The 27,572-nt window shown below is 56.3% G+C and overlaps 1 protein-coding gene across 1 annotated transcript in view; it reads right to left on the reverse strand.

Moving 5' to 3' along the window:
* Positions 1-27,572, reverse strand: part of TSPAN11 (tetraspanin 11) — a 63,000-nt gene that overhangs the window by 13,460 nt on the left and 21,968 nt on the right. The window contains exons 3-4 of the mRNA XM_082666803.1: positions 23,040-23,134; positions 11,460-11,651 (exon numbers count right to left, since the gene is read on the reverse strand). Of these exons, the coding sequence (XP_082522929.1) occupies positions 11,460-11,651; positions 23,040-23,123 (276 nt within the window). The 5' untranslated portion in view covers positions 23,124-23,134. The remainder of the gene's footprint in view (positions 1-11,459; positions 11,652-23,039; positions 23,135-27,572) is intronic.

Here is a 27,572-nt window from a genome sequence, read left to right on the forward strand (position 1 = left end):
CCCTGGATTAAGATCTGCAAGTGCGCTTCTTACAAAGCGTGCCTGTGAGAAGGGGGACTGGCCAGAGCTCGCAGCCCACGCCTGGGGGCAGCAGCTTAATCCTCTGCTGACCCGTGGGTGGCGCGGAATTGTTACTTCCATTTAATTTATACCAGTGGTTCTCCGCCTGGCACGATTTTGCCCCCAGGGCACGTCTGGCAACGTCTGGAGCCATTTTTTGTTGTCATAAGTCGGGGAAGGAGTGCTACCGGCACCTAGTGGGTGCAGGCCGTGGGGACACGGCCAAGCCTCGCACCGTCACAGGGCAGGCCCCGTGGCAAAGACGATCCGGCCTAAATGTCAAGGCCAGTGCCAAGGCCGCCGAGAAACTCTGACTTACACATTTACCTTCAGGTTCTAAGGCGGATGCTGGGGCTTGATTTGCATATGTGCCCGTACGCACTATTGGAGACATGACAGAAAAGATCTCAGGAAGGTTCTGTGGTTCCTGAGAAGCCTGAAACAACACGGACAGAAGCAGGGGAGGGGCTTTACCCCGTACCTGCCTTGGAGGGCAACTTTGGGGCAGGAAGTTGCTCACCCCGACTCGAGGAAGGATCAGGGAGGCCCACGAGGCTTCAGCTGCGGGCGCGCCAGCACCCGGGGTGCAGAGAGGAAGCTGCTAGCCTGGCTGTGCCTGGGGTCCCCGGGCGGGCCCCTGGGCGGAGGTGGGCTGTTGAAGTCGGTAGATGACGGTTGATTCTGGGAAGCCTGCAGAGGTTCTGGAGCTGCAGTCCAGCCCCTTTCAACTCGGTCTGGTGTGGGTTTGGAATTACTGAACAGAAGTCAATAAAAAGTGCTCAGAGCCCCTGTGAGTAACGTGGAGAAGTCATGTTTCAGTGTAAGTCTGGGCGCACTGGGCCCTGAGCCCACCACTCCCAAGAGACCACCAGAGCTCCTGGCCTGTGGCTTAGCAGGTGATAACCCAACTCAGGGGGTGCTGCCTTCTGAGGAACAGAGGAAAGGCAGGTCTTCTACAGTGGGAGCAGTGGACAGCATCCCCTCCACCGAAATACTCCTGAAAGCCCCAATCAGCCCTCCTGGGAGAACCAGTGCCTTACCCACCCGGGTGCTCCCTGCACGGCCCTTCTCGTCACAGTGCTCTGCAGGCGCCAGCACCACACGTGTGTGGCGAGGCTACAGCCTGGCCGAGGCCACGTGGCCGGCACGTGGTTGAGTCTGGAACTGGACCCAGGGATTCTGGCTGCAGGGCTGTGTGCTTGCACGCTGGATCACCCTGATGGCTGACGGGTGGGCTGGCTGAGCTCACAGCATGGCTGGGGGGCAGGTTAGGTGGATGCCGGGTGTCAGGTGGTGACAAGAGACAGAGGGGAAACCCAGGCGCAGGAGGGTCTCTCTCCGGCCCCCATGCAGCCTCCAGCCCTCAGCACCACCCAGGCAGGTTCCCTGGCCCCCAGCAAAGGCCCTGTGCCTTCACGCCTGTGCTGGGCTCACAGCCGCAGCTCTAACGCCCACGTCTGTCCCCTTCGCTTTACTTAGCCCGGCCTGACCGTCTGAGAGTCTGGGGGCCGCACAGCTGGGCTACACCCCGAGAGGGCACACAGGGCTGCACCTTGGTCTCTGTGGGCCCTCCCGGTGTTCGCTGCTCCAAGCACGTCTGTGCTGTGCAGCTGACAGCCGTCAAGTGTGAGCTTGGTCAAGGCCTCCACAAAGCCCTCCTGGAGCCGAGAGGTCCTCCACGAGCTCCCCTGGCTTCCTGGGTGCGCGCCGCACGCCCAGGTCCTGACTGCGACCCCGTGGCCCTCACCCTTCCTTCTAACCCCCGTCTGACTCACGGGCCTCACGCCTGTCCCGCTCCCGGGAGTGTATTGGCTTTGATCCCCGTGTGCCCACCTGCTCTGCCCTGCCCCTGTGTACCGCGGGGCGAAAGGAGCCCACCCCACGCCAACACCCCCTGACCCTCAAGCCCCCCTGAGCTTTGCGAGCAGCCAGCCTCACACTCAGCCCCATCCCCAGTCCTTCCAGAATCGACCACCGGAATCCTGGTCGGAGAGAAACCAGCAGTGAGAATTCCAAAGAAACCTCTTGTAGCCTCTGCCCCCAGAGCCCTCCATAAGGACACGTCACTTCCAAATACACCAGACTGGACCCCAGACACAGAAGGGACCAGCCTGGTAAGCACAGAACGGGACCCAAACATTCACCTCCACCCCTGTACCACCTACCAAAGTTTTTTGTGTTTTTTTTCCCCCCTTTAATTCTCTAATGGAACAGTTTGAACTGGAAGCAAAGTTGGATATTTTCTAGAGCTACAGATCCCAAACGAAGCTGAGACAGCACAGGACTCTCTGAACCAAACCGATGCTTTCTTTAATAAGCGGCTGTGCAGGACGCATGCGGACATAGTCCTCATCGTGACATTACGGTGATTAATTAGAAGGTGAGTCTTCAGGTGGATTGACCCTGCACGGGGCCAAGCCGGGACATGGTTCCTGGGACCCACGAGACCAGACGGCTTGGCCCAGCTGGCGCCTTCCTTGACGTAACTTTTAAGAACTTTACACCACTGGACTTCCGGAATTTCTCCACGGGATTGATTCTACCACAAAGAAGGGAGCTTGGCCGAAGCTCTTCTCCTCTGTCCGCTCTGCATTCTGCATGATTAGCGATGGAAACCAGGCTGTGTCCAGGCAGGCGGGGCTGGGGCGGGGGGGAAGCCGGCCTACTCTCAGGGAGGTAGTGAGACAGGAGAGTCAGGCTGCAGCCGAGACAGAGTCACGGGGAGAAGACCAGCCTGCAGTCCCCCCACCCCGACCCCGCTTGGCTGTGTGAGCTGATCACAGCCGTGGGAGGGTCCGGGAGCTCGGAGCAGCCGGAGAGGCCGGACCGGAAAAGGCGGGGCCAGATGCTTAAACGGCAGTGACCTCAGGGCGCGTGATTTTCTGGTAATTAACCACCGGCTGGAGGCTGTCAGGGCTCAGGGCGCAGCTGCCCGCCCGTTCGTGCAGAAAAGAGCCTTGGAGCCTTGAGCCATTCCAGTAACAAGATGTCACTGCTGGAAGGATGAAGGTGACCTCTATCCTCCCGGCCCAGCCCAGGGCTCCCGGCCCAGCCCAGGGCTCCCGGCCCAGGCCGTCCAGCCACGGCGACTTCAGCTCTGGGCTGCTCTAAAGGATGTCAGGGCGTGCTCTGGCCCGTGTCTGATGCTAATACAGTATTGTGTGCTGGCCCAAGGGGCTGGGAGCGGAGAAGACGACCGGGGCTGGGGAGAGGAGAGCCGGTCCACACAGGGAGGGGCAGTTGGAAGAGGGCAGAGGAGGGAGCAGATTGGCCGTGCGGAGGCAGGAGGCTTTCGAGGGACACATCTAGAGGATGCAGCTGAGGCCATCCAATGCCCGAGCCAAAATGTTGGGGGTCCCAAGGTCATACTGTGGGGGTCACAGGAGGAGAACACATTTCCAGAACCACAAGCCAAAGCCAGGCATCCACTGGACTTCAGGCTAGGACTGCTAGGAGTTCGGCTGTGTGGGGGGAGAGAGCAGGGTCAGGAGGGGATGGCAGCGCCTGGTGGGGGGACAGGAGCAGGCTCCCCTGGACGTAAGGGGCCCAGGGACTTGGGGGATGCCACCGCCTGATGGATTTGGGCTCGGGGGGGGAGGTCACCCACTGCTGCCTCCTGCGAGTCCCCTGAAAGGGCCTGGGTGTTCCTTGGGGCTGACTGCTCATGGGCCCTGGAGAGATGTCATATAGCCTGCGGGCACCTGTGCTCACGCCGGCACAGATGAGATTGTGCAAAGGGCTGGGGTAGCACGAAGCAGGTGGCAGGGACCCCAGGGTGGGATGGGTGCCGGGGTCCCCAGCAGTGGTCGTTCTAGGACAGAGTTGGCTACTGGGGGAAAGGGAGGCTGAGTAGCGTTCCTGCCGAGCCTGGAGGTTAGGAAGAGTCTGGGGGCTCAGAGAGGCCGGGGGCTCTGATCAAGCCAAATGGGAATGTCAGCCACCCACACGGTCCTCTGTCCTTTCATGCAGGCGTCTCGTATTCCCCACCAGTCTCCAAGCCAAGACGGGGTTTTAGTCCCTTCCGCGTCCTCTCCCCTGCCCACCCTGCCCGCCCTGCCTTGTGCCCAGAAGGGCAGGAAGTCTGGAATGTGCTGGAAATGCTTGTTGAGGCGGATGAATTAGGCAGGCCCATCACTGTAACTTGGAGCGTGAGCTGCGGAAAACTGGAGAGGAGAAGGTGGCGGAAGGTAGCTGGCTGTAAAAACTGCCCCTTGTAGAAGATTTGCTCCTACAAGCAGGCGGGGATCAGTTACATCTGCTGCAGCCCAGGAAAAGGTGGGCCTTGAGCCCTGAAGGGTGCTGGTCAGAGAAGAGAATGATGTCACACAAGGTGCCCTGGCCTGGGAGTCTGGCCTCTGGGACAGGATGCTGTGTGACCCTGGGGGAGTCCCTCACCCTCTCTGGGCCGTCTGCATAAAATGTGGGGCTAAGATGGGAAGAATGTCTTGGTGCCACAGCTGCATCGGTCTGTGCAGTCAGGGCCAAGCCTCCTCTGTCCTGGCCTCCCGCCTCCCTGCAGGGACATCTAGAAGGACAGCCGGATTCTCCCCCCATCCTTACTCACGGCTACTCCAATCTGCTTGGCTAGCGGGCCTCCCTCCCTCCCCTTGGGGCCAGTCTGTCCTCCGGATGCCACATTCTCTGCTCGCCACCACACGGTGGGTTGAGTGATACCCTTCTTAGGCATGTACGCATGTCTCCCCAGAGCTGGAGCTGCTAAGGCTTCTGGACACAGGTGTAAAGACACACACTCCCATCAGCTTCACTAGGAATAAAGATGACATTTGACTGCCATCTCTCTGTTTCCTGCTCTTATGCTCCATTGATTCTAAGCACCTCTAAAGCCTCCGTGTGAAGTACGGTGAGATGGAAGAGGGCACCCCGTGTCCCAAGGCCAGTGCCGGGACCCGACATGAGGGCAGCATGTCCAGACAGCTGTCCAGCCACCACTCCCGTCCTGGTCCCAGTGGCGGAGGGGGCCTGCAGCCCCAAGTCTGCGATGCGCTGCTACCACTGCCGAGAGGTTCGGGTCAGCCGGCGCGCTCACCTCACTGATAGGAAGGAAGGTGGGTCCCGCCCCCTGCCTGCACCCGTGGCTCATGCTGGCAGACAGGAGCTGAGGCCGGCTCTGCAGGGCCAAAGCAAAGCGGGGGAGGTGCCCACCTGCCCCCGCCAGCCACGTCCTTCCAGGAGTCCCGTCAGAGTAGAGCGGCGACACTCACTGCTCTCAACCACCTTGCCAGCTGCCTACACGGGGGCCGGGAGGGGAGCCTCTCCTCTCCGGGTCAGCCCTCCCCAGCTGCCAGCCCTCGCCAGGCCTTCCTTGCTGGGCACGTGCCTGTGGCATAGGGTTTGTTTTAACGTTACGTAAAAAGGAGTGAAATGATACTGGGAAGAAAAAACGTCTGCATACACCCGGGGCCTCTAAACGTTTGTTGAAGGACTATCTGCTGTCCAGATCACCTGCTCTGAGGATCTCCTCGGTTGAAGGGCTCAGTGATCAGGGCTGACTGTGCCCAGCTAGGTGACAGGGACCAGAGCACGTCCCCTCCCGGTGACGTGTTAAACCCAGACTCTGCTGAGGAAAGGAAGCAGGAAGCCGAATGATGGAAAGGCAGAGGATACTCCCTCAATCAACTCCGGGGTTTGGGACGCAAATAGATGCGGTTTACCAACCATCCCTGCCCTCCTGCAACGCACCGTACAGACACAGGCACCCACACACGCGCTGCCTCTCCGAGGTCAGTCTGCTCCGACACCTGCTCGGCCCCCACTGCGGGGTGGTCACCCACTCACACATAGCTGAGTTAGACTCATCTCCAACCCAGCCGAAGCACTTCCTTGGTGCACAGCCGACCCCTGCACCTCGCAGCGCCCTGCAGCCTGCCCTCCACTTCCCAGTGGACCAGGTGGCAGGCAGCTGGGTAACTTGTCCCCAGTTCTCACCTCCCTGCTTCCCTTTACACCTGGGATGCCAACGACGGGCCCCGAGTCACGAGAAGGTGCGTGCCCACTCCCCGTGTTGGAGGCGTCCGGGAAAAGGGGACCATGCCAGCTGGGACAGCGGAAGGGCCCGGACCGAGCCGGGGTGAGGCCCACATGACCTCAGGAGAGTCTGTTTCTCTGTGGCTGAGGAGAGGGTGGGGAGTTCACTCATCAGCCGCCTGGCAGCCCTTTCTGCGCAGCCCCGGACCCAAGTAAGGCCAGCAAGAAGGAGGCCGAGGGGAAGGATCTGCGGGGCCTTGAGAGGAAGGGGCCACATCCACGAGGCAGCCGCGTGCAGCCCAGGGCCTCTCCCGCCGAGGTGTGCCAGGCGCCTGCTGGGAGAGCGGGCTGCGTGACCGCGGGGCTCTCGTGCAGCACCTCCAGGATGGCTCTTGAGGTTATCTGTACCTGCTTCCCCAGGAGCCTGGCGAGGATCCTCCTGCCCACGCCAAGCGGATGAGGAGAGGTCCTCTCCTCCGATGGGGCGGAGCTGGGGCTCCCCAGGCCTTGGCTGCAGGACCCATTCCTTTGACGCACGTGGGCAGTGACTCAAAGGTCAGAGTAGGCTGTGACCAGCTGGCTCGGTGGCTGGTAGGGCCCTGGCAAAGTAACGTGGGTGAGGAACCAGCCCGGGGAGGACATGGTCCAAGGCCTGGGCGAGGGGACCCAGGCACCCTCCACGCCGCCTGCATCCCCTGCCTCTACACAGTGTCCCAGCAAGCTGTGAGGACCTGGGAGTCACGGGCCTAAGAATAACTCCATTTATTTAGGCTTCTTCTCAAAGGAGCTGGTGATGGTGATGCAAGTGATAATTATAGCCACACTTTATGATCTTTATATAATGTGGTGACTCGTTTCCTAAGAGCTAAAATACTGCCTCGTTCCCCTCCTCACTCCTCACCCCGGAATGGGGATGGGGATACCACGGTGGCCGGGAGTGGCTGGGTGACTTCCCAGAGGTCCCGGAGCAGGCCAGGCAGGATGCACTACGAACTGCTTTTCAGCCACAGTCCTTCCTCCTTTGGTTAGCCAAGTCTGGGTGTATCTGACGGAAGTGTTGCAACTTGGGGGCCCCTCATTTTCAGAAACTGTTTCTACAACTCCCTCCTTTGAGTCCATCCCCTAAATAGAAAAGAAGCCCTGACAAAGACCAGTCGAGCCTGAACCATCTATCCTGATCTTCATTTGGCTGAAGATAGAAAAGTGTTCAGAGCCCATATTCCAAACGCTACAAATATCCCTTTCTTTGCATCAGGGTGACATCTGTGCTGGTCATCGGCCTCGGGCTGAGATGGCCTGAATTATCTGGCGCTCTCATGCAGCCTGCTAAAAAAGAAGATCTGGTGTGAATAATTTAAACCCTGTTCCCTTTCCCCCTTGCAGATTTCTGGCTCCGTGCTGGTCATCATTTCAGCACCGGCGAAGATGTGCTATTCCTGTCCCCGATGAACATTTGCTTCTTGAGAAAGTGAGTCTGAGGGACTGCAGATGTGCTGGGGGAGGGGCTTAGGCCAGGACGGACGCCGGCCCCGGGGCCCGAGGGAGCTGGACCGCCCTCACCAGGCAGCTCTCAGGGAACTTTTGATGTCAAGCCCCTCCCTCGTCCTAATGCAAGGTGGACGCCCATCATTCAGACGCCTGGTCTTTCATCATCCCTTTTCCTCCTTAGGGAGCGCTTTGTATAGAGCTACCCTCACTGCATTTGTCCATTTAGCTGATTAAAGATTTCAAGAGGAAGTTAGACACGAAGGGGGAAGAAAGAAACGAGACCAGGAAGGAAGAAGCTCCAGGAACCACAGAACACTTTTAGACTGACTTAAGTATCCCTCTTGCCTCTAAACGGGAGCATGGGTTTTAAAATTCCTACTTTGTGTTAACCCAGGAGAAGTCTTCCAGCCGTCTTCCTGGCTTAAACATTCAAATGCTCAGTAATTCAGAGGCCAATGGGCCAGGATGTGGGTTTCTCAGGATCCGCCCCCTCACCTGTGCTCTGTCCTTGGACCTGGTCTGTCTTTGGTTCTTTCAGGGGTCGGGCGGGGAAAAGCAAAGGAAGAAGATGCGCGGCTTCGAGGTTTGCTGTCTGTCAGCCCTCATCCCCACGCTGCTGGCGGCGGGTGGCTGTGTGTGTGTGTCCACACACGCGCTTTCCCCTGACCTCACTTTCAAGTTAGCGCCTCTCTGATGTGTCTGGTTAGTGATGTCGGGGCAGAGAACGCATCAGTTCTGGGCGGGATAGAAGTGAACGCGGGCAGGAGGGTCAAGTGGGGCTGGGAGGAAGGACGGCATCTCACACCTGCCTGTCCAGCAGCCCCTGCGCCCCCCAGCCCCGCCTCCAGGCCCAGGGAGACAAGCAGGCCCACCTGTTTGTCGACCCTCTGAAGTTCAGAAGCCTGGAGCAAGAGGTGTGCTCCCGGCCCACAGGCCAGACCGAGCCCCTGGGCTTCCTAAGTCTTCGCACGGTCTCTGCCCGGCCCCGGGCACAGGGGTGGTCCCCAGGCCAAGTGACGGTCAGGCTGCAACTGCGGAGGCTGGAGACGTGTTTTCATAATGGCTCGGCCTGGATAGCGGGACACGTCTCGCGGATGGATCGTGTAGGAAGGGGAGGCTGGGCGGGCAGACAGCGGCCAATTACAGACCCCTCGGCTCTCCTCTGGCCTCCGAGACGCCAAGGGGAAAAGAGCTTATGGCTTGACAGCCTCCAAAATGGCCACTGACGCTGAGTGCCCCCATTAACATCTGGGTGACCCCCACTCTCCCCGGGGTCCTGCAGCCCCTTGGATGGAGTGTTAGACTCGATGGCCCTTGGGTTCCCTTCTAGCCTGGATGAGTTCTGACCGTGCACAGTTATTTCTGCACTATAATGAGGGCAAGGGCTTCTAGGGTTCCACCCCACCCCGTCTCCTGCCCTGGGGCCTAGCTGGGCCCCGCGGGAGTCACTCTTGCACCCCCAGACTTCTGAGGGCAGCTGCTCTGCGCAGGTGTCCACGGACTCGCGAGACGGTGTCTCTGCACTCGCTGTCCCGCTCGGCTTCCCTCCAGCACGCTTGGGCTCCCCAGGTGATGCGGAGGTGATTCTAACAGAGCAGCATCACAAGAAAGCCCCGGCCCGCGCTGGCCCCACGTCTCCCAGGCCAGCTTTCTCACCTGGGGGTGAACGGCACCTTCTAGAGGCTGTGCTGAGCGGCGGGTGGGAGCAGGGGCCCGGGGACGGCCACCCGCCAGCAGTGTGACCCAGACCTGATGGCTTAACCTCTCTAACCCCACCTTCCTCGCCTCCAAAACGTGGGGCTGGCATGAGGATCAAAGGAACTAACATGCCTGAGTGTTTAGAACGGCCTGGCACACAGAGGTTACGACGCTTGTGACTCTGCAGGGCTGCTTTTAGAGGAAGGGGGCGCTCCGTGATCCAAGCCCATTGTGTTATAATCGCACCCCGGTGGAAAGCAGAGGGCTGTTTCCCAGGCTGCAGGGGACCACGGGCCACAGGACTCCTTTAGAACCGAGAGGGAGGGCTCTGGGTGGGAAGGAGGGCCGGCAGCTTGCCTCCCAGGCCAGAGGGCTCAGGCCGAGACCAGAGGCCAAGGCGAAGGCCCTGCTTCCCGCAGGACCAGGGCTGAGCGGGGCAAAGGGGTCACGGATGATGCAGGGGACGGGCCCTCTCCGGGCCCAGGAGCCCCGGTCCCTGTAAGCCTCAGTCCCAGAGGGCTGGACCCCCCTGCCCCTCACTACCAGCTACACCACAGGCCCGGTCCCTCAGTCATGTCTCGTGTCCTCATCCAGCTCGCACGGGTCCGATCGAGGGTGTCAGCAGGCTCACCAGGACTCAGGAGTTGGGGACGGTTGGCAGGGACAGGCTGGCTCAGGGCACCCCTGTCCCACGGCTGGAAGGACAGCTCAAGTCAAAGCCACACTCTGGTGGCTGGTCCCCGTGGGCCTTCACCCCCCCACCGTCCACGCGGCCCGCACCCTGCTCTGGGCGACCCTCAGCAGAGCTAAGGACTTTTGCTAGGCAGGGGAGGGCTGTCCCGCTGAGCCTGGGCGCAGGTGCTGCTGCCTTCAGAGTGAAAAGCTAGGTCACGGCTGGCGCAAGAGGCGGCGGGGCTCGGCCCCTCCGGCCCCTCCTCTCTCTGGTCAGACGCGGGGGGCCGAGGCTGCCACGTCAGTGATGGGCACGGGAAGCGGGGCAGGGAGAGCGTAGCCCTCAAGGCTTCTTCCTGCAGCCTTTCCAGGCTCAGCCTGATTGACTCCAGCCCCGGCCCTTCCTTTCTGAGCCCAGATGTTTTGTAGCCTACCCTGCCCGCACTGGACTTGTCGCTGGGGAGATGAAGGGGGAGTTGCCACCCGGGCCCCAGGGAGCCTGCCCTGGCAGCAGGTGCCCAGGAGGGAGGGAGGGTCTGGGAGTCCTGAGCGGGACTCCGGCTTCTGCCCCGTCGAGTGCAGCCCTTCCTTTCCTGACACTTGGAGCCAGAGGTGGGGTGCGGGTGTCCTCTCAGCTTTCAAGGGGGGCATCTGACGCGGAGCCTGTGCTGCCCACCTCACCCATGAAACACCTGCCCAAACAATCACACCTGAGTCTGATCAAGCTTCTACACCCAACTACGAGAACATCACCAGCAAGGCCTCAGGAAGCCCAGACTGGGAGAGAGCAAAGCACAAATGACCTGGTTCCTTCAACAGGTAAATTGCAAGGAACAAAAACAGAGAGAGATTGATGGGGAGCTTAGAGACTAGAAGTGACTTGGGAGACACATCGACCAACTCTAATACGCAGACCTTACAAATTTAGATTCTGATTCAAATAAACTGCAAAAAAAAAAAAAAAGAAGAACAGCTCATGGGTCAAGTGGGGAAATTTGGAATTGCCTGGTTATTTCATGATATCAAGGAATGACTGTTAATTGTTTTTAGGTGTGATAATGGTCTTGTCATTACCTCTTCTAAAAAAAGGATCCTTACGTCTTTAAGGTACACCCTGAAATTTTTACAGGTGACGTGATATCTGGTGCCTTGGGTGGGGCGGGGAGCGGGGGAGGGTGCAGATGGACAGGATTGGCTCTGAGATGGTGGCAGTGGGTCTGGGTGATGACCTGGACCTTCATTGTAACATTCTTTTCATTTTTGCCTATTTTTGAAAATCACCATGATAAAATCTGGACAGAGGAAGAGGAGGAGCGGGGGAGGAGGAGAAAAAAGGGGAGGAGCAGTGCTGCTGCCACCTCCAGGGTGCCCTCCTGGCTTAGGTCCCAAGCACCTGGAGACCATGGCAGCCTTCCCGAGGCCTCCAAGACCAAGGCCAGCGTCACTGGGTGGGGCTCTCAGAGCGGAGCCTGGTCAGGGGGCCAGGCTCTCAGAAGCCCGGGGCAGGTGGCCCTCCCTCTGCCCACGGCGCTGGGCAGGGCCGGGCAGACACTCACCGCAGAGAGGCAGCTCCTGTCCTCGCGGATGACGGCACCGAAGCCCAGGAAGCCAGTCACCATGACGAGCGTGCCCGCGAAGATGAGGATGTAGGCAGACACGGCAAAGGTGCTGGAGGCCAGGACGCCGAGGTAGCCGCTCTTCTCCACCAGGGTCCAGACGCCCACGGCCATGACCGCGGCACCCCCCATCTGCGGGACACCGGGTCTGAGCACCCACCGCCTACGAGGCCCTTCTCGTGCATCACCTCATTTGGTCCTTTGAGAAGCCCGTGGGAAGTGTCTGGCTGCCCATTTTGTAGATGGGGAAACAGAGGCTTACCCGTGGTCGAGGGGAGAGGCAGGGACAGAGTTTGGGTCCAGGTCTGACTCCCGGTCCCGTGCTTCCCACCACGATGCCCGTGCGCCCCCGTCATGAGGCAGGGACACTCCAGTTGTGGGGACCCCCTCCCGCCGTCCCCGCCCCCAACCCCGAGCGCTCCTCCCCGGCTTGCATCCCTGGCAGGCCACTTTCACAAGTCCCCTTCTCATCGCCTGGGGGGGAAGCGCGACTGGGCTTCTCATCTCTGCTCTACAGACAGAGGACAAGGCCAACAGAGGAAGGGGAGCTGCCCGAGGGCCGCCTCTGTGGGGCGATGCAGGGCAGGGCCAGCCCCAGCTTGGAGCCTGGGTCTGCAGCTCTGCCGAGCTGCCCCCCAAAAGGAAGGGACACACGCTCCACAGGCTGGAGTCGCTCTGGGACGGCAGGACACTGAGCGGGGGGAGGTGTCCTCTTTGCTGGCCGTCTGATCCCTTTCGGCCCTGATCCCAGGAAGGGACCCTGGGAAATACAGCTGCCCTGTTCCTTCTGCAGTGAGGCTGAACGACCCTTTCTGTGGCTGTGATCCTGCAAAGTATGTATGTGTGTCCCCGAGGTGCGAGATGGTGAACAGCAGGGGTGTCGGCCCAGGGTTTGCGGCGGGGCAGGACCCCGGCACCTGTGACCAGATCTGCCACCTGCTCCTGGGAAGGCAGATGGCCCCCAGCTTCCCTGCCTCATCTGAGGATGAGTTCTTCTCAGATGGGGGCTGCTGCTCCCTCAGGGGGTCCTGAGTGTGGCTGAAGGTGGGCAGCCCCAGTGGGCTCGGTCCCACTGCCCCGATGACTCTGTATAACCCGCCTGCCGTTCGCAGACCTCAGCGGGGCAGACGGAAGCTCCTTAGCAACGAGGCTGCGCCAGGCGCCTCTTCGAGCTTCACAGTAGTTCGGGAGGCTTAGGGCTGGCAGGTGGGAGCAGGCGTTTTCTCTTTTGCATATGAAGAAATGGAGGCTGGAGAGAAGAGGACACCCTCCTGCACACGCCCCCCCGCCCCCCAGAAACCCACCCAGAGTTTCGAGATTGAGATGCAAACCCAGGTCTGCTGAGGGCCAGTGTGGGATTCTGTCCTGGGATCGCACACACTGGGCTGGGCCTGCTCCCCTACTCTCTCCTGCTTTTTAGATACATCTGTTTTCTTTTAAGGGGCGTTTCATCCCCCTTAGCACCTCTAGCGGGTAAGAGAACCAGGTGGAAGGACGTCGCACGGCTCCAAATGGAATCCACCTCCTTTGATTCCACGGCACATATTTTTCCTCCCGTTTTAACATCTCCAAAACCAGACACATCTTATGGTTGATGGCATCTTACAACCACGCTTGGCCGCACTCTCGCCTTGTGGTACAGAAAACAATGGTGTATCTTACAAGTGATGGTATCTTAGGCTGGATGAAATCCTGGACTACAACAGGCTTTCTAATTCTCAGGAGCGTGGGCTACCTCTGGCCACATAACCTCCAGGACCAGTGAGGAATTTCCTCCGTCTGGGTCAACAGGACCGTGTCAAGGGAGGGTTTCCAGCAAAATATTCTGCACATAATCTTTCTGCCCCTACAGCATGCCCGGGAGGCTTGAGAGAGGTTCTCAACTGTGCATAACTGGCTGTGTGACCTAAAGAGGGTCCCTTAACCTCTCTGGGCCTCAGTTTCTTCATCTCTCAAACAAGGTGGACGTGTTAGGCCAGTGGGTCCCAACCTATAACCATCAAGGGCCCCTTTGATTACTTTTTCCCACGGGTCTTATGTTTTGAAGGGTTTCTGCCTAGCAAACACAGTGCATGAAGTAATAGTTCATTTCTCATTTTTTATTAATCAAAGGCACGTGGTAGTACCAAGAAGAGATTCTGAGCAGCACGAAATAGTCCACGTGACCACACGGAGTGGATCTCACTTTTGACGCGTGTAGCGTCTTTATAGAAACAGGCGCGTCATCCATTAGGCTTGTCAACCCCACAGGCTTAGCATCGCATCTGGAACCACCCAAAGGGGTACGTGTGGACAGCACTGGGGACACCTAATCTGCTGGGGGACATGGAACCCCCTGAGAATCTGATGAAAAGCTTGGGACGCTTTGCCCAGAGGAACGTCACCCACGGAAAATAATGCGCTCGGCTTCGGGGGCTGAGGCCTCATCTTGCATCTCACGATGACCCCGGCGTAGACGTCTCTGGGGCCCCCCCACCTTGCACTCTCTAAGGCAGTGCTTCTCAGCTGGGCCGCACCACCACCCAGAGACCTCCGCACATCACCAAGGTGCCTGGATTTCGGGGGGTGGGATCAGGCCTGGATCCTTTACTAAGTTCCCAGGTGGTTCCAGGTGAGAACCACCGCGTAGTTTCCTAGTCAACAGGAGTCAGTCCTGTCCCCTCCCCCAGCAGGGTCCCAAGAACATCCTCCCCTGAGGCCGCGGCCTGGAGGCCCTTGGCCCAGCTCAGGACTGCCCCTCCCACCACTTCCCTGTCTGCATCAGGGTGTTTGCTTTTTTTTTTTGCGGTACGCGGGCCTCTCACTGTTGTGGCCTCTCCCGTTGCGGAGCACAGGCTCCAGACGCGCAGGCTCAGCGGCCATGGCTCACGGGCCCAGCCGCTCCGCGGCATGTGGGATCTTCCTGGACCGGGGCACGAACCCGTGTCCCCTGCATCAGCAGGCGGACTCTCAACAACTGCGCCACCAGGGAAGCCCAGGGTGTTTGCTTTGACAGGAGCTTTGGGGGAGAAGGGGGGTGACAAGGAGCAGTATTCTCAGTCCAAATGGAGGAAAGTTAAATTACGCAAGAAAGGAAGAAACTATGTGCTCCCAGGGGAGGGAGGGGTGCTGTGAGCAATGCAGCCGCAGCACACTGACCCCCTAAGAGAGGAGCATGTCCCAGTCACAGGAACGGCTGGGATCTGCAAAGCAGGCAGGGCTGCAGCTCAGCCAGGGCGGCAGCAGGGCCCTCGCCCACAGGGGAGGGTCTGGGCGGACACACTGTCCTGATTAAGGTCTGGAAACCAACAAATTCACACTGGCCCTGACACGCAGAAGAAATCAGGAGGCGAGTCCGAGTCAGTGGGGCCCCCAGACCTCCCCTGGGGTGTCACAGTGTCTGCTGGGGACACCCAATGGGATTTGCCATCCGGGGCAAGAGTGTTTCAAGTCCTTGAGGGGATGTCCTGCTTGGGACCCGGTTGGCTCTTTAGAAAACGATCTTTCCTGTGGACAGGAGAAGTCAAAGCTGCCCAACATCGGGACGGATCGCCAGAGGGCGTCTTGGGAGGGAAGGGGTCAGTGGGCTTGGGTCCCAGCCCTGGCCGTGCCCCTGACTAAGTGCGTGACTGTGCAGACATTTCGCCTCTGGAAGCCTCAGTTTCTTCATCTGTAAAATGGCCGGATGACAAGCTCGGAGGTCTTCCGCATGGGTGACATGTCCCCATGACCATCTGCCAATACACCTCCAGCAAGATGCTCGTGGCTTTCGTCAAGCGGTTCAGAGATGCCGGGTCAGCAGAAAGAGCGGTGGAAGAGGCCCTGCGGAAGACCGACTGGGGCCGGAGCCAAATGACCCTGCTGAGCTGTGCACCGGCTATTTGCATAGAGTTGATTCAACAGTATCTGGCTCCCTACGGAGACCGGCTTGGATCTCTTTGGAATATTAAGTACATTTTTCAAAACCATAGCCTGTAGCCAATCAGGCAGAAAGCCCTGCAGAGGGTGAAGCTGGCCTTCTTACCAACCAGGACACGGGCAGGCCGGGAGGGGCGGGCAGGTCACCCAGGCCGTGTAATTTTAGGAACGGCCCATTTATAGAGAAGAGACATGGCCAAAAAGTTGCCTGTCAGACCCAGGAGAAAGCAGGCGGGGCGCAAAGGTCATTGCAGGGTTTTCCTCTCCTCGTCAGCTGCTGAATGGCTTCTGGGCTGGGGTCGGGGAGGGGACCGGCCGGTGCAGCAGGCCCAGGACGCTGGGGCTCCCAACACGGGAGGACCCCGGGGCAGGAGTGCTCTCTGCCCGCAGTGCCGGGGCGCCCGTGGCACGGGGAAGGGGCGGAGGCCGCACAGGTGGTGGTGCAGTCCACTCCCCTAAGTGTTTGCTGGGGGCCTCCAGGTGCCAAGCACCACCTGGACTGGGAAGGACCGGGGGCTGGATGAGTGTTCACCCAGTTAGAGCCACCCCTGTCCTCCGCGCCCCACCCCAGTCTCATCAACGGCACCACCACGGCCCAGACCAGGACCCCCGTGGTCGCCACTCTGGACTTCTCACTCTCTTGCAGGGACAGCAAGGGCCAGTCTCCTCATCACACAGGCACATCTCATGGGACTTACTGAGGGTCGGGGCTGGGAGGGGACTCACATCACCTGTTCTCATCCACACGCAGCTCAGAACCCGGAGGAATGCTGCCTGGCGCTGTCCCCGCCCCCCTCCCAGCAAATCAGCCTGTCCGCCCTACTCGTCCCCGCCCGCACGGGTTTCTGCAGTTACAGGCGTCACGGCGTGTTTGCTGCATTCGGTACTTCGTCTGCCTCCCCCTCTAGATTCTTGGTTAAACCTCACTCATCTTAGCATCTGCAGCAGAGCCCTCCACGTATGACAGATGCCCCGTAACTCCCCATGGAAGCAGGAGGGACAGAGGAAGGGGGCAGAGGAAAGAGTCAGGTCTAACCCTTTTATATTCCGGATGAAGAAACTGAGGCCCAGAGAACAGTGACTTTTCCAAGGACCCGTGACCGGCCGGGGGCCTAGAACTCAAGAAACCTGACGTCCACTTCATGCCCTCTTCACCCACTGGGCTGCGGACACTCCCAAGCAAGCTGAGGGCTGTCTGGGCTGCAGCGGCGACGGCTCAGAGTGGCCACCACAGGCTTCCTCCTGGACCGGTCTCCCCACCGCGGCCCTGGGCAGACCAGATGTGCCTTCCCCCCGAATAGGGGCCTGTCCCCCAGCAGAAGCTGAAGCAGAGAGAGGCAGGATGCCCGGACACCACGGAGTCCTGCGACTTCACAGCGCCTTAAGAAGGGACGCAGCAGAAACGCCAGCCACGGGGCCCCTCAGCTGTTCTTCCTCAGATGACCTGTCCCAGGAGGTGGGCAGAGGCCACCATCAGTGGGATGATGGTGAACAGAGTGAAGGCTTCTCCCCTCGGCAGGGGGGTAGCGGAGGCTATTCCCTACCAGGCCCTCCCCAGGGACCCTGGAGGGATGCTCTCAAGCCACTTCACTGCCCTGGTCGGGCGAGTCCTCCATCACCACTGCCTCCTGTCTTGGTCCGTGTCCCCCTAAGGGACCCCAGGGATCCCCTGGAGTCTGAGCCCCACTGGCCCCTGAGGGAGGTGCTGACACTGCAGCCAGCGCCCCGGGCAGGACAGAGCTTCCGGAGGCAAGGCAACCCCAGGCAAGGGAGCCGCGGCTTCCCTGGCTCTCCCACAGCCTGCGTAGCTCCTGGGAGGTTGGAAAAGTTTTGATTATTAACACTGCCAAGGAGCTAATTAAAATAATACATTAGAGAACAACGTTGCAGGGGTGATGGGAGCTGTAGGGACCCGTGTAGGAAATGGGAGGGGGAGGTAAAGCATTTCCTAGGCGGCTGCGTAGGAAGCTTGGGTCACACTTTCTCTTTTAGGGTCATGAAAGCTTTGGCATTTTTGGTTCCTGACCCAGAGCTGTATCCAAGGGAGCCGCCCCTGCCCAGTGAGATGGTCATGTTCAACTCTGCATTAGCCGAACTGCATGGTGGGGGTGGGGTGGGAGTCAGAGGCAGGGCGATGGTGAAGGATGGGGGGCAGGCATGGGTTGAGTAGGGGGTAGGGGTCCAGAGGTGGGGCAGAGCTTAGATACAGGATGCGGGTGTGTATTGCGATGCCGTACTTCAGTTCTGCTTATAATCTTCATGCGCTGCGTGTCTGAACTGTCCACACCATCAAAACGTCCTAATCCAGGTTCAACCCTGACTCCTGGAGACATTTTGGAGTCCAAGTAGGCATCAGAGTGGTGGGCCTAAGGCTGTGGTTACGAGTCAGTGGTCTATGGAGATGGGAAGGGCAGCAGACGCAGAGTCAGAAAGCCCAGACTTGACCTAGAGCTCTGCCAGTCATCTCAGCTGAAGTTTTATCATCTACAGAATGGGAGTGAAGGTAATGACAGAGTGCTTGTAGAATCATTTTGGAGTGTAAGGTGGTTTATAACCCTCACACTGTGCTATGGTGGCAGCTGGCGGAGACTTTGGTTTAAAGTCTCACCAAGACCTTGCACTGCATGACCGGCACCTGAATCCTGCCCACCTGGGGGTGGAGGGGGTGCTGTTTCCCCCCCACCTCACTGCTCTGGGTGTTTCAAACTTTGGGATGTAAACATTTAGGGCTGTGAGCTAAACTTGGTGGGTGGTAACCTGTGCTAAACAACAAAACCAAACCAAACCACCACGCTATAGAGGAGAAAGCATCGGAGTGCACTGCACACGGTAAGGGTAAGCTTAGCTTCGTGAATGCTGCTTCACGTGAGCAATTCTTATGCTTCCATGAACTTCTTATATGGGTCACATGATCCCCGAAGCCGCCAAGCCAGAGCTATGGACGTAGGAAGCGGTTAGAGATGAGGCGTGCCCCTTAGTCTAATCATAATAGCGTAGCTACGCGTAACAGCTAAGCACCAGGTGGGCGTGTGCCAGACACCGTGCGAAATGTTTTCCTAAATATTCGTCTTTAATTCTTACAGGTACTGATGTTCCCGTTTAACGTATGCAAAACGTGACGCTCAGTGAGATGAAGTGATCTGCCTAATGTGTTAGTCTGCTCAAGGTTGCCCTAATAAAACGCCATAGAGCAGCTTAAACAACAGAAATTTATCTCTATTTCTCACGGTTCTGGAGGCTGGAAGTCCTCCAAATAAGGTGCTGGCTGATTCAGTTTGGGTGAGGACCTTCTTTGCTTACAGACGACGGCTGTCTCCTCACCGTGTCCTCATGGTCTTTCCTCTGGGCAGGCTTAGAGAGACAGCTCTCTTCCTCTACCTGTAAAGCCAATCCCATCGGATTAGGACCTCACCCTTGTGACTTCATTTAACCTTAATCACCTTCTAAATGCCCTGTCTCCAAATACAGTCACATTGAGGGTTAGGGCTTCAACCCCTATGGGTCACAGTTCAGTCCGCAGCACCTAATCTTCCACGGCAAATAGACAATGGGGTCTCAATTTGAGCCTGAACTTGAGCCCAAGTTTTCCCGGCACCCGGGACACTGGGAAAACGCGGAACTCAGAGCTGGAGGCAGCAGGTGACGTCAGAGCTGACGGCCAGGCACACCGGCTTAGGGGTCAGAGAGAGGGGCCCCCATCTCCGGGGCTTCGGGCAGACTGCTTCCACCTTGATAACACAGGGCTCTTGCAGAGTCGCTCACAGCCTCGGGGCGCTGGGAGGATGCGCGTGGACGCATAGCCCAGGGAAGAACTACAACAGAAGCTCCGTGGATGCTGGGAGCTTTGTCCACGGACGGATTCCAAGCGTCCGCAACAGGGCTTGGCACTTAGCACACGCTTAATAAATGCCATGGAATAGATTTTCCATTATCACTGACCAGAGTGCCTGGACGTTAGTACCAGCTTCCCTTATCACCACGACAAGACCTTGGGCAGGATTCTGAACTGGGTGTACCTGCTCCCTGTCTGTAACATGAGGATAACAGTGACACAGCCACCAGGGTTGACCTGCGGATCACAGGGGATGGTCCACGGAAGGTCGTTATCCAGCAGTACCTCTCAGATGCTAGACATCGTAACCCCGGTCTCTCCTGGTGTAGACAGGGCAAACGGGGACACTGTGGACCCTGGACGCACCCCTGGTATCTGGGGCTCCCACATCTCTCTCTTGCCTGAATTCTCAGCCCCCATGCTCTCCCTGGGATTCTCACTCAGTCCCGTGGCTGCAACCACCATGGGGGTGGAGACGATGCCCATCTGAGACCCAGACCCCTGAGCTGACTTCTCTCACTGGGCATCTCCGCTCAGATGGTCTCCTGGCAACTCAAACGCACCGCGCCAACGTCTGACCTCGCCATCTGACCCCACGCTGCTTGCCTTCCTGGGCTCCCGCTGCGGGGATGGACTTACATATCCTAGCCACCTCTGCCCTCTCGACAGCATCTGATTAATGACCAAATCTTGTCAATTTTGCTTCCTAAAACCCTTGACTCTCCCCAAGTATTTGATGCTCGCTGTCACCCCCTCAATGCAGGTCACCATCTGTTGTCCTGATCAGGGAAAAGCCTAGAAGGAAGGTCCACAGTGGTCATTTCTGGGTAGACAGTATTATGGGTTGAACTGTGTCCCCAGGAAGATTTGTTAAAGTCCTAACCCCAGCACCTGTGAATGTGACCTTATTTGGAAATAGGATCTTTGCAGATGTAATTAATTAGGGTACAGTCATTAGGATGGGCCCTAATCCTGTATGAGTGGGTCCTTACAAGAAGAAGAAAATGCTGTGTAAGGATAGAGACACACAGGAAGGACAGCACGTGATGACTGAGGCAGGACCTGGAAAGATGCAGTCGAAAGCCAAGGACCCCACGATGCCCCCACCAGGCGCTTGCAAGAGGCAAGGAAGGTCCTACCTAGAGTCTCAGAGGGAGCGCGGCCCTGCTGACACTCGTTTCGGACTTGACTTTGGCCTCCAGAGCTGTGAGACAATCAATTTCTGTTGTCTTAAGCAACTCAATTTACGCTCCTTTGTTACAGCCCCCTAGGAGCCTAATACCCTGAGATATGGGCCATTTTTTTTCTTACTTATAATTTTTAGTATTTTATCGATTATTAGTGGATACATAAGACTTTATGAGCTGGAAAAGCACACTTATTACAGTAAGTCCCCGACATACAAACCTTCCAGGTGCAAGCTTTCAAAGATGCAAACGTGCATCTGGTTCCAGCAAAGGAACCAGAAACTGCGCCATCAGCGTCAGGCGTGAGTGAAACTGCAGCTTCCTCCGTCTCCTGTTGCTGACGACCCTTCAGCTCTACCATCTCCCACCTCCTCTCCCTCCTCCAGTCAGTAACTCTTCCTGCCTGTTCACTCGATGGCAGCCCCCGTGTGCCAGCTGTTGTGCTGGTGCTACTGTACTTTTCAAGGTACTGTACCGTAAGATTAAAAATGTTTTATTTTTTGTGTTTGTTTTTATGTATTATCTGTGTGAAAAGTGTTATCAACCTATCACAGTACAGTACTATAGAGCCGATTGTGTTGGGCACCTAGGCTAACTCTGTTGGACTTACGAACAAACTGGACTTATGAATGCGTTCTCGGAACGGAACTCGTTCGTATGTAAGGGACTTACTGTATTTTTAAAAAAATCCTCACTCAGCGAGAATCTTAAACACCCCACCGGATTTCTCTCTGAGAATCGAAACTATCTACGCCCACACAATGACCTGATCATATCACTGTGGCTTTATTATTCCACTGTCTTCATCCATACAACTTCCCTATTCCAGGAAACGCTCGCCCAGGAAGAGAAAAGTTGCAAATAAAACAAGTTCATTGTTCGTTTCGGGAACTTTGCAAAAAGCATTTAAGCAAACGGCAGATTGTTTAACTTCTGAATAGATGGCATTGTATGTCCCCTCTCCAAGACGCTTCTAAACCCTTGCCTTGCTGTGGGTACCAATCCTTAACTACTATACCATGATCCTTCCCAGTATTAAGCAATTTCATTAATCTTAGTGGAAGACTTTGAAAAGGCAAACACAGCCCAGCTTTGCCTCTGCCTTTCTGAGAGGCTTCTGAGAGCACATCCTTTGCCATGGCAACAAGGAGACTCAGCCCTGCCTTACGAGCAGGTCGATCTGCTGGCATTTTGGGGCCTTCTACAGCTAATATACCCAAAAGACTGCATTTACTGAATGCCTTCTTTGTGCAGAGACGGAATTAAGCACTTCACATACACCATTTCAGGGCGTCTCTGAAATACACTATTAACAGATAAACTGAGGGACTTCCCTGGTGTCGCAGTGGTTAAGAATCCACCTGCCAATGCAGGGGACATGGGTTCGAGCCCTGGTCCGGGAGGATCCCACATGCCACGGAGCAACTAAGCCCGTGCGCCACAACTACAGATTCTGAGCTCTACAGCCTGCTAGCCACGACTACTGAGCCCGCGTGCCACAACTACTGAAGCCCACGCACCTAGAGCCCATGCTCCGCAGCAAGAAAAGCCACCGCGATGAGAAGCCCACGCACCGCAACGAAGAGTAACCCACGCTCGCCGCGACTAGAGAAAGCCCGCACGCACCAACGACGACCCAACGCAGCCATAAATTAATAAATTAATTAAAAAAATAAAAGATAAACCGAGGCGCATTAAAAATGTTAAGTTGATTTGAACAAAACTCAATTTGAATCAGGCAGCATCCCATCTAGCAGATGCAAAGGAGCTCCGAGAGCCATACAAAACGAAAGACTTTTCTAGGCAGAAGGGCTGGGAATGAGGAAGTTATATTAGGCAAAACAGCGGGTTGGTCATTGCCAAATAGCTTTCGTTTAACTGGAGACACAGGCTCAGCCAGCGTAGGTGAGTTGCCTACGGCAGAGCCTGTCTGCTGACGGCAACGCCTGCACCGTTAGCCCTCTTCTGCCTCTGCTGACGGCAACGCCTGCACCGTTAGCCCCCTTCTGCCTCTCCAGATACATTCCGGTGTCTGGCTCTTTGGGGACCTGGTGGTATTCTGCTACCAATTATCTGGATAATTGCCTCAAGTGGACAGACTCTTTTCTTCCTGGATGACCTAGCCCGGGTGGTTTCCCCGGCGGGGAGTCGCTACAGAGACCATTCCCGATGCACAGAGGCAGCCCTGGGCCCCCCAGGACTTATGTTTCTCTGCCTCGGGCCTGGAGAATGTGAATCATGAAAGGCAAATGGGCTTCGGAGGAAAACAAGCAGTTATTTGAGGCCGTCACATTTCCCGCCAGGCACTGGAGCCGCAAGTTAGCAGGGGAGGGAGAGCCAGACCTTGCGGACTGAGGCCGGGACGCAAGCTCATGGCGAATCCTGGTTGCTGTGCGGCACGGACTCCACGCCAACCTGCAGGCCGAGTCTTAGGTTCCCCCTCAGTAGCAAATGTACACGTTTGCTTTCAAGTAGGCAGAATTAGCCCATGGGTGGTCTCTGATGTGGAAAAAATCAGCTCCAGAGAGATGACTCACAGAAAGCAAAGACGGCTTGACTCACGCGGTGCTGGAGAAGCGGGTGGCGCGTGCCGGGTTCACTTACCCAGAAGAAGAAGTTAAAGACAGCGAGTAAATACTTCAAGTAGACGGTCAGCCAGTCGTCCTGATCGACCTTGTAATGGGCCATGGTTGCTGGGCCTGCAAAGAAGACACACGTGTGACCAGGGGTCCACGGAGGCGGCCTTGCCCGCCCAGAGCCAGGCGAGGTTCCCTTCAAAGGGCATCCTAGCCTGTCTGGCCGGGGACTCTCAGACTGGGGGTGTGCAGCCCCAAGCAAAGAGCAGAGAAACGCCAAGGTCACTGGACACAGAATGGAGGTGAATCACGCAGAATTTTCTAGCGCTGTGGATCTTGGTTTGGCCCTTCTGATGCAGGACTAACCTGCAAGTCTTCCTACAGACTTTGCACTGTGCTACTGTGTTCTTATTCTGCCCCCGTCTTAGCAGGGTGGCAGGACACAAGTTCACCTGTCCTGCACACACACACACACACACACACACACACACACACACACACACACGCACTCGGCGTGCCTGCCTTGCGGTGGAATCCTATGTCATTTGAACAGGACCTCTGCATGCGCAGGTGAGGCACAAGCCCCAAATCAGAGCATCTGTGCTGGAAGGGACCTCGATATCCCCAGGCCACCCCAGCACCTCGACTCTCCAAAGGAGGAAGCCGGTCGGTAGACCGAGTGGTTTGGCAGTAGGATGACAAGACCTGGAGTCTGGCTGCCGGGGTTTAAACCCTGATCTGTCACAAGGTGTGTGAGAATGTGGGTAGTTACGTAACCTCTCGTCCTCGTGCCCTCCTCTGTACTGGAGAGAATAATGATGCCCACGTGGCAGGGTTGTCTTGCAGATGAAATGGGATGATCTACGTGAGGTGTTGACCACAGTCCCTGGCACGGAGTAAGTGCTCTATACTGTTGGCTATTAATATTACATGTGACAGGGGTTAGAACCCAGAGCGCCAGCCCTAAAATTCCTAGCCTTTGCCCCAGAACCATGCTCCTTCCCCTTGTCCCGATGCCCGCTGGTGGGCTCTCTGGGAACTGTGGTGTCAGTGGGATGAGAAGATGGGGGTTCATGTGCCCGGTGATCCTGTTTGCATCTAAATCCCAAAGCAGCCTCCGAGATCTCTCCGCGGGCTTCTCTCATTCCCTGGGCTCCCCCACACACACGCTCTGACACGCGGAGCGTAGCTGCTCCCTTAGGAACCGTCCCCTTTAGGGGGACCTCTTTTATTCCAGACCCAGAGCAAGCAGGCCTTGGTTCTGCCCACCTCCATCTCCCTCTCCTCCATTCCCACCAGTGTCTGCTCGGGGGCCCCCGCCACTGCCCTGCCCCGCCTCTCCGCGGCTGGTGCCGGCCGGGCCCAGATTACTTCCCCTGGAGCCACCGTGCTGAGTTTTATTTCAAGCTCATGGGCTCCTGAGACAGGGCGAGAGGAAGACAGAAAAGAAGAGGTGGCTGTCTTATTTGGGATTTCTATTTGCAGACCTTGAAGAAGGTAATTTAAGACTTTGTCTTCTTGGTAAAAAAAGACAAAACCCATTTTTCTCCGATTTAGTGTGAGAGGTAGGGTGGTGGAAAAAATACAGAAGGAGAAAAAAGGAAGCCCTATAAAAAGTGTAAAAAGCGGTGCTAGATGGGGTCAGCCAGGCGACCGGACCGGGAGCTATTACACGGTCGTTGTGCAGGTCACTGTGCACGAGGTCCTGATGAGGGACCCTCTGGGCCACCGGGGTCATTGGTAAACTGACCGTCTGTTTGGGGCCCAGCCCCTCCTGTCTGCATTCTCTTCTCCCTTTGCCTGGCCCTCCCCTCCCAGCCGGGGCCCACTGGACTCATGTACCAGAACCTTCTCTAGACCTGCAGACCAAGGGGTCAGGACCCTCTGAAGGAAACTGTATTTTTAAAAGAGTTCAGGCAGATGACGGGATTTAACAAAAGAAACATATTTCTAATGGTAAAGTTTCAGCCCCGAGGGGTAGAGAAGACAGAAGCCCACGGTGCTGTGGAATGGCAGGGTCAGCAAAAACCTCTGGACTCACTTAATCCAACCTTCTGCAGAAGGAATGAGGAAATTAATACATGTCTGAGTTAAGACTCATTTTCAAATGACCTCTCTCAAGTCACATGGCTAATGGTTGCCTGACCCCCTGTTCTGTGCTCCTTACACAGGACCCTACCATACGTGGGGCCCTATGCTAGGGCTGGCAGAGGCCCCCAAAGAAGTGTCAGAACCTTGTCATTTCCCGGCTGTGTGACCTTGGGCAAGTTACTTAATTTCTCTGTGCAGCTAATTTACTGAGCACTTACTACGTGCCAAGCCCACGATTAAGTGCTTTACACGGGCGATCTTGTTCTAGCTTCCCAACAGCCCTATGAAGTAGGGCTATTCCCATTCCTTTTGCAAGATAAGGAAACTGAAGCTCCCACAGGTTAAATAAGCTGTCCAAGTCACAGAGCAAGTAAGTGGCAAAGCCCGAACAGAACAAGGAGCTTCTGACTCAGCCCAAGCTCCTACCCACCATGCAGTGCTCTCAGGACTAGAGCTGCTAGGGGGAGGGAGCAAGGAGGACCGAGGTTGCTGACTTCCTTAATAGCTGTTCTCCCCTCTAGATTAGGACAAGAATCCCCCATTTTAGCTGGGTACTTGGCCCCCTGGAGCAGACAACACTCCCTAGCCTCTCTTCCTACTGGGTACAGCCAGGATTAACTGCTCGCAAAAGGCACGGAAGCAGAAGCAGTGTATGCAACTTAAGGTATCATTTTTGGGTGTATGTTTCGTGTGCGTTTGAGAAGGTGAATCCTGTCACTGTAGGGAGCAGAGTTCTATGGGCGTCAATTAGGTTAAATTTGGTAACTGCACTTTTCACAGCTACATCTTCGCTGATTTCATGTCTGCTTGTTCTACTGTCTATTGAAAAAAGTATATCAGACTCCCACTAGGACCATGAATTTGTATATCCATCCTTGAACTGTTCATTTTTTTCTTTTAAAAAATTTTTATTGAAATACAGTTGATTTACAATGTTGTGTTAGTTTCAGGTGTACAGCAAAGTGATTCCATTATATACATACTCTTTTTCAGATTCTTTTCCATTACAGGCTATTACAAGATATGGAGTATAGTTCCCTGTGCTATACTGTTGGTTAACTCTGTTCATTTTTGCTGCATATATTTTGCAGCTATTTTATGTAGTACATTTAGATTTGGAGTTGTGATATCATCCTGGTGGATCAATCTCTATCATTAGTAAATGTCATTCTCTGTCTCTAATAATCAGAAATATCCTTAAAGTGAGGAGAGGCATGTCTCTCTTCACCCCTTCCTTCTTCTAGTTGGTTGGAATGCTGATGTAATGGCTGGAGCTCCAGCAGCCATTTTGAGGCATGAGCTGGAAAGCATGATTTGAAAAGTGTAGAGCAATAAGTTCAAAGAACCTGGATCTCAGATGATTTTGGAGCTGCCACACCATCCATGGGCTGCTCACCTCCAGACTTAGTTTATATGAGAGAACAAAAAAACTTGTAGCTTCTTTAAGGTACATGGTTGAATATTCTATTACCCATAGCTAACTTCACCCTGATGTGGTAGATGGAGTGGCGGGTACAAAGGTCTGCCAGAGCACGCGAGCAGGGGCACTGAGGATGGGGCAGTCAGACGGGTGGTGATGTTGGGCAGTGGCCACAAGCTCTTTTAACTTTACACTCGATCACTAAAATGTTTTGAGCACACCCCATAAATATGTATATTTATTTATAAATTTTATTCATGTACTATTATAGATCTATATGGTAAACATCATCAAATTCATCAAAAAGCTTAATTTTGCTTTTTTTTTTTAAGATGAAAATAATTAGGAAGAGGAATTCTAAGTAGATAGTCTGTCTCCACTTTGGGGCCAACTGATGCAGGTTTTAAAATGGAGGGGTGAGAAGTGTACAGGTAGGTAGGGGTCAGATCGTGAGCAGCTAAGCCCCAGAACTTGGACTCATGTCCTCAAGTGATGAGAACCACAGGAAAGCACGCAGCGAGGCAGTCCCTTGATGAGACCTGCATTTCAGAAAGAGTTCCCTGGCAGGGGCAGAACAGGGCTGGGGCCAACTGGGTGCTTGGGGACCAGTTAAGCAGTTGGTACAGTTGGTGCTGATGTCCAAGAAGGGGACAGGGGGGTCTGAACCAGGCCCGGGGCAGCGGGATGGAGAGCAGGGGACAGACATGGACAGGCAGGCCATGTGTACAGCTAGGAGGAGAAGCAGGAAAGACCTCATCAGCCTTGGGGAGACGCATGCACGAGCGAGCGGGCCGGAGGAGAACAGGCGAGTGCGGGGCCGGCCACAGCACCACGGGCTGCTGAGAGAGCCAATCACAGAGCGTGGCAGGGCTCACCTTTTCCAGAGCAGCATCAGCGGAGGATGACTCGGGTCAGGAACCCAGGAGTGGGGGCGGTGGGGGGGGGCGGGATCTGGAGACCCAAGGTAGATATTTACAAATGAGAAGGCGAGGGAAGCAGCTAGAAGGCCTAGTTGAGGTTGAGAAGTGTCTTTGCATTGGAAAGAAGGGA

The sequence above is a fragment of the Grampus griseus genome (genome assembly GCF_964374135.1).
Source record: "Grampus griseus genome assembly, chromosome: 11".
Taxonomy (NCBI): domain Eukaryota; kingdom Metazoa; phylum Chordata; class Mammalia; order Artiodactyla; family Delphinidae; genus Grampus; species Grampus griseus.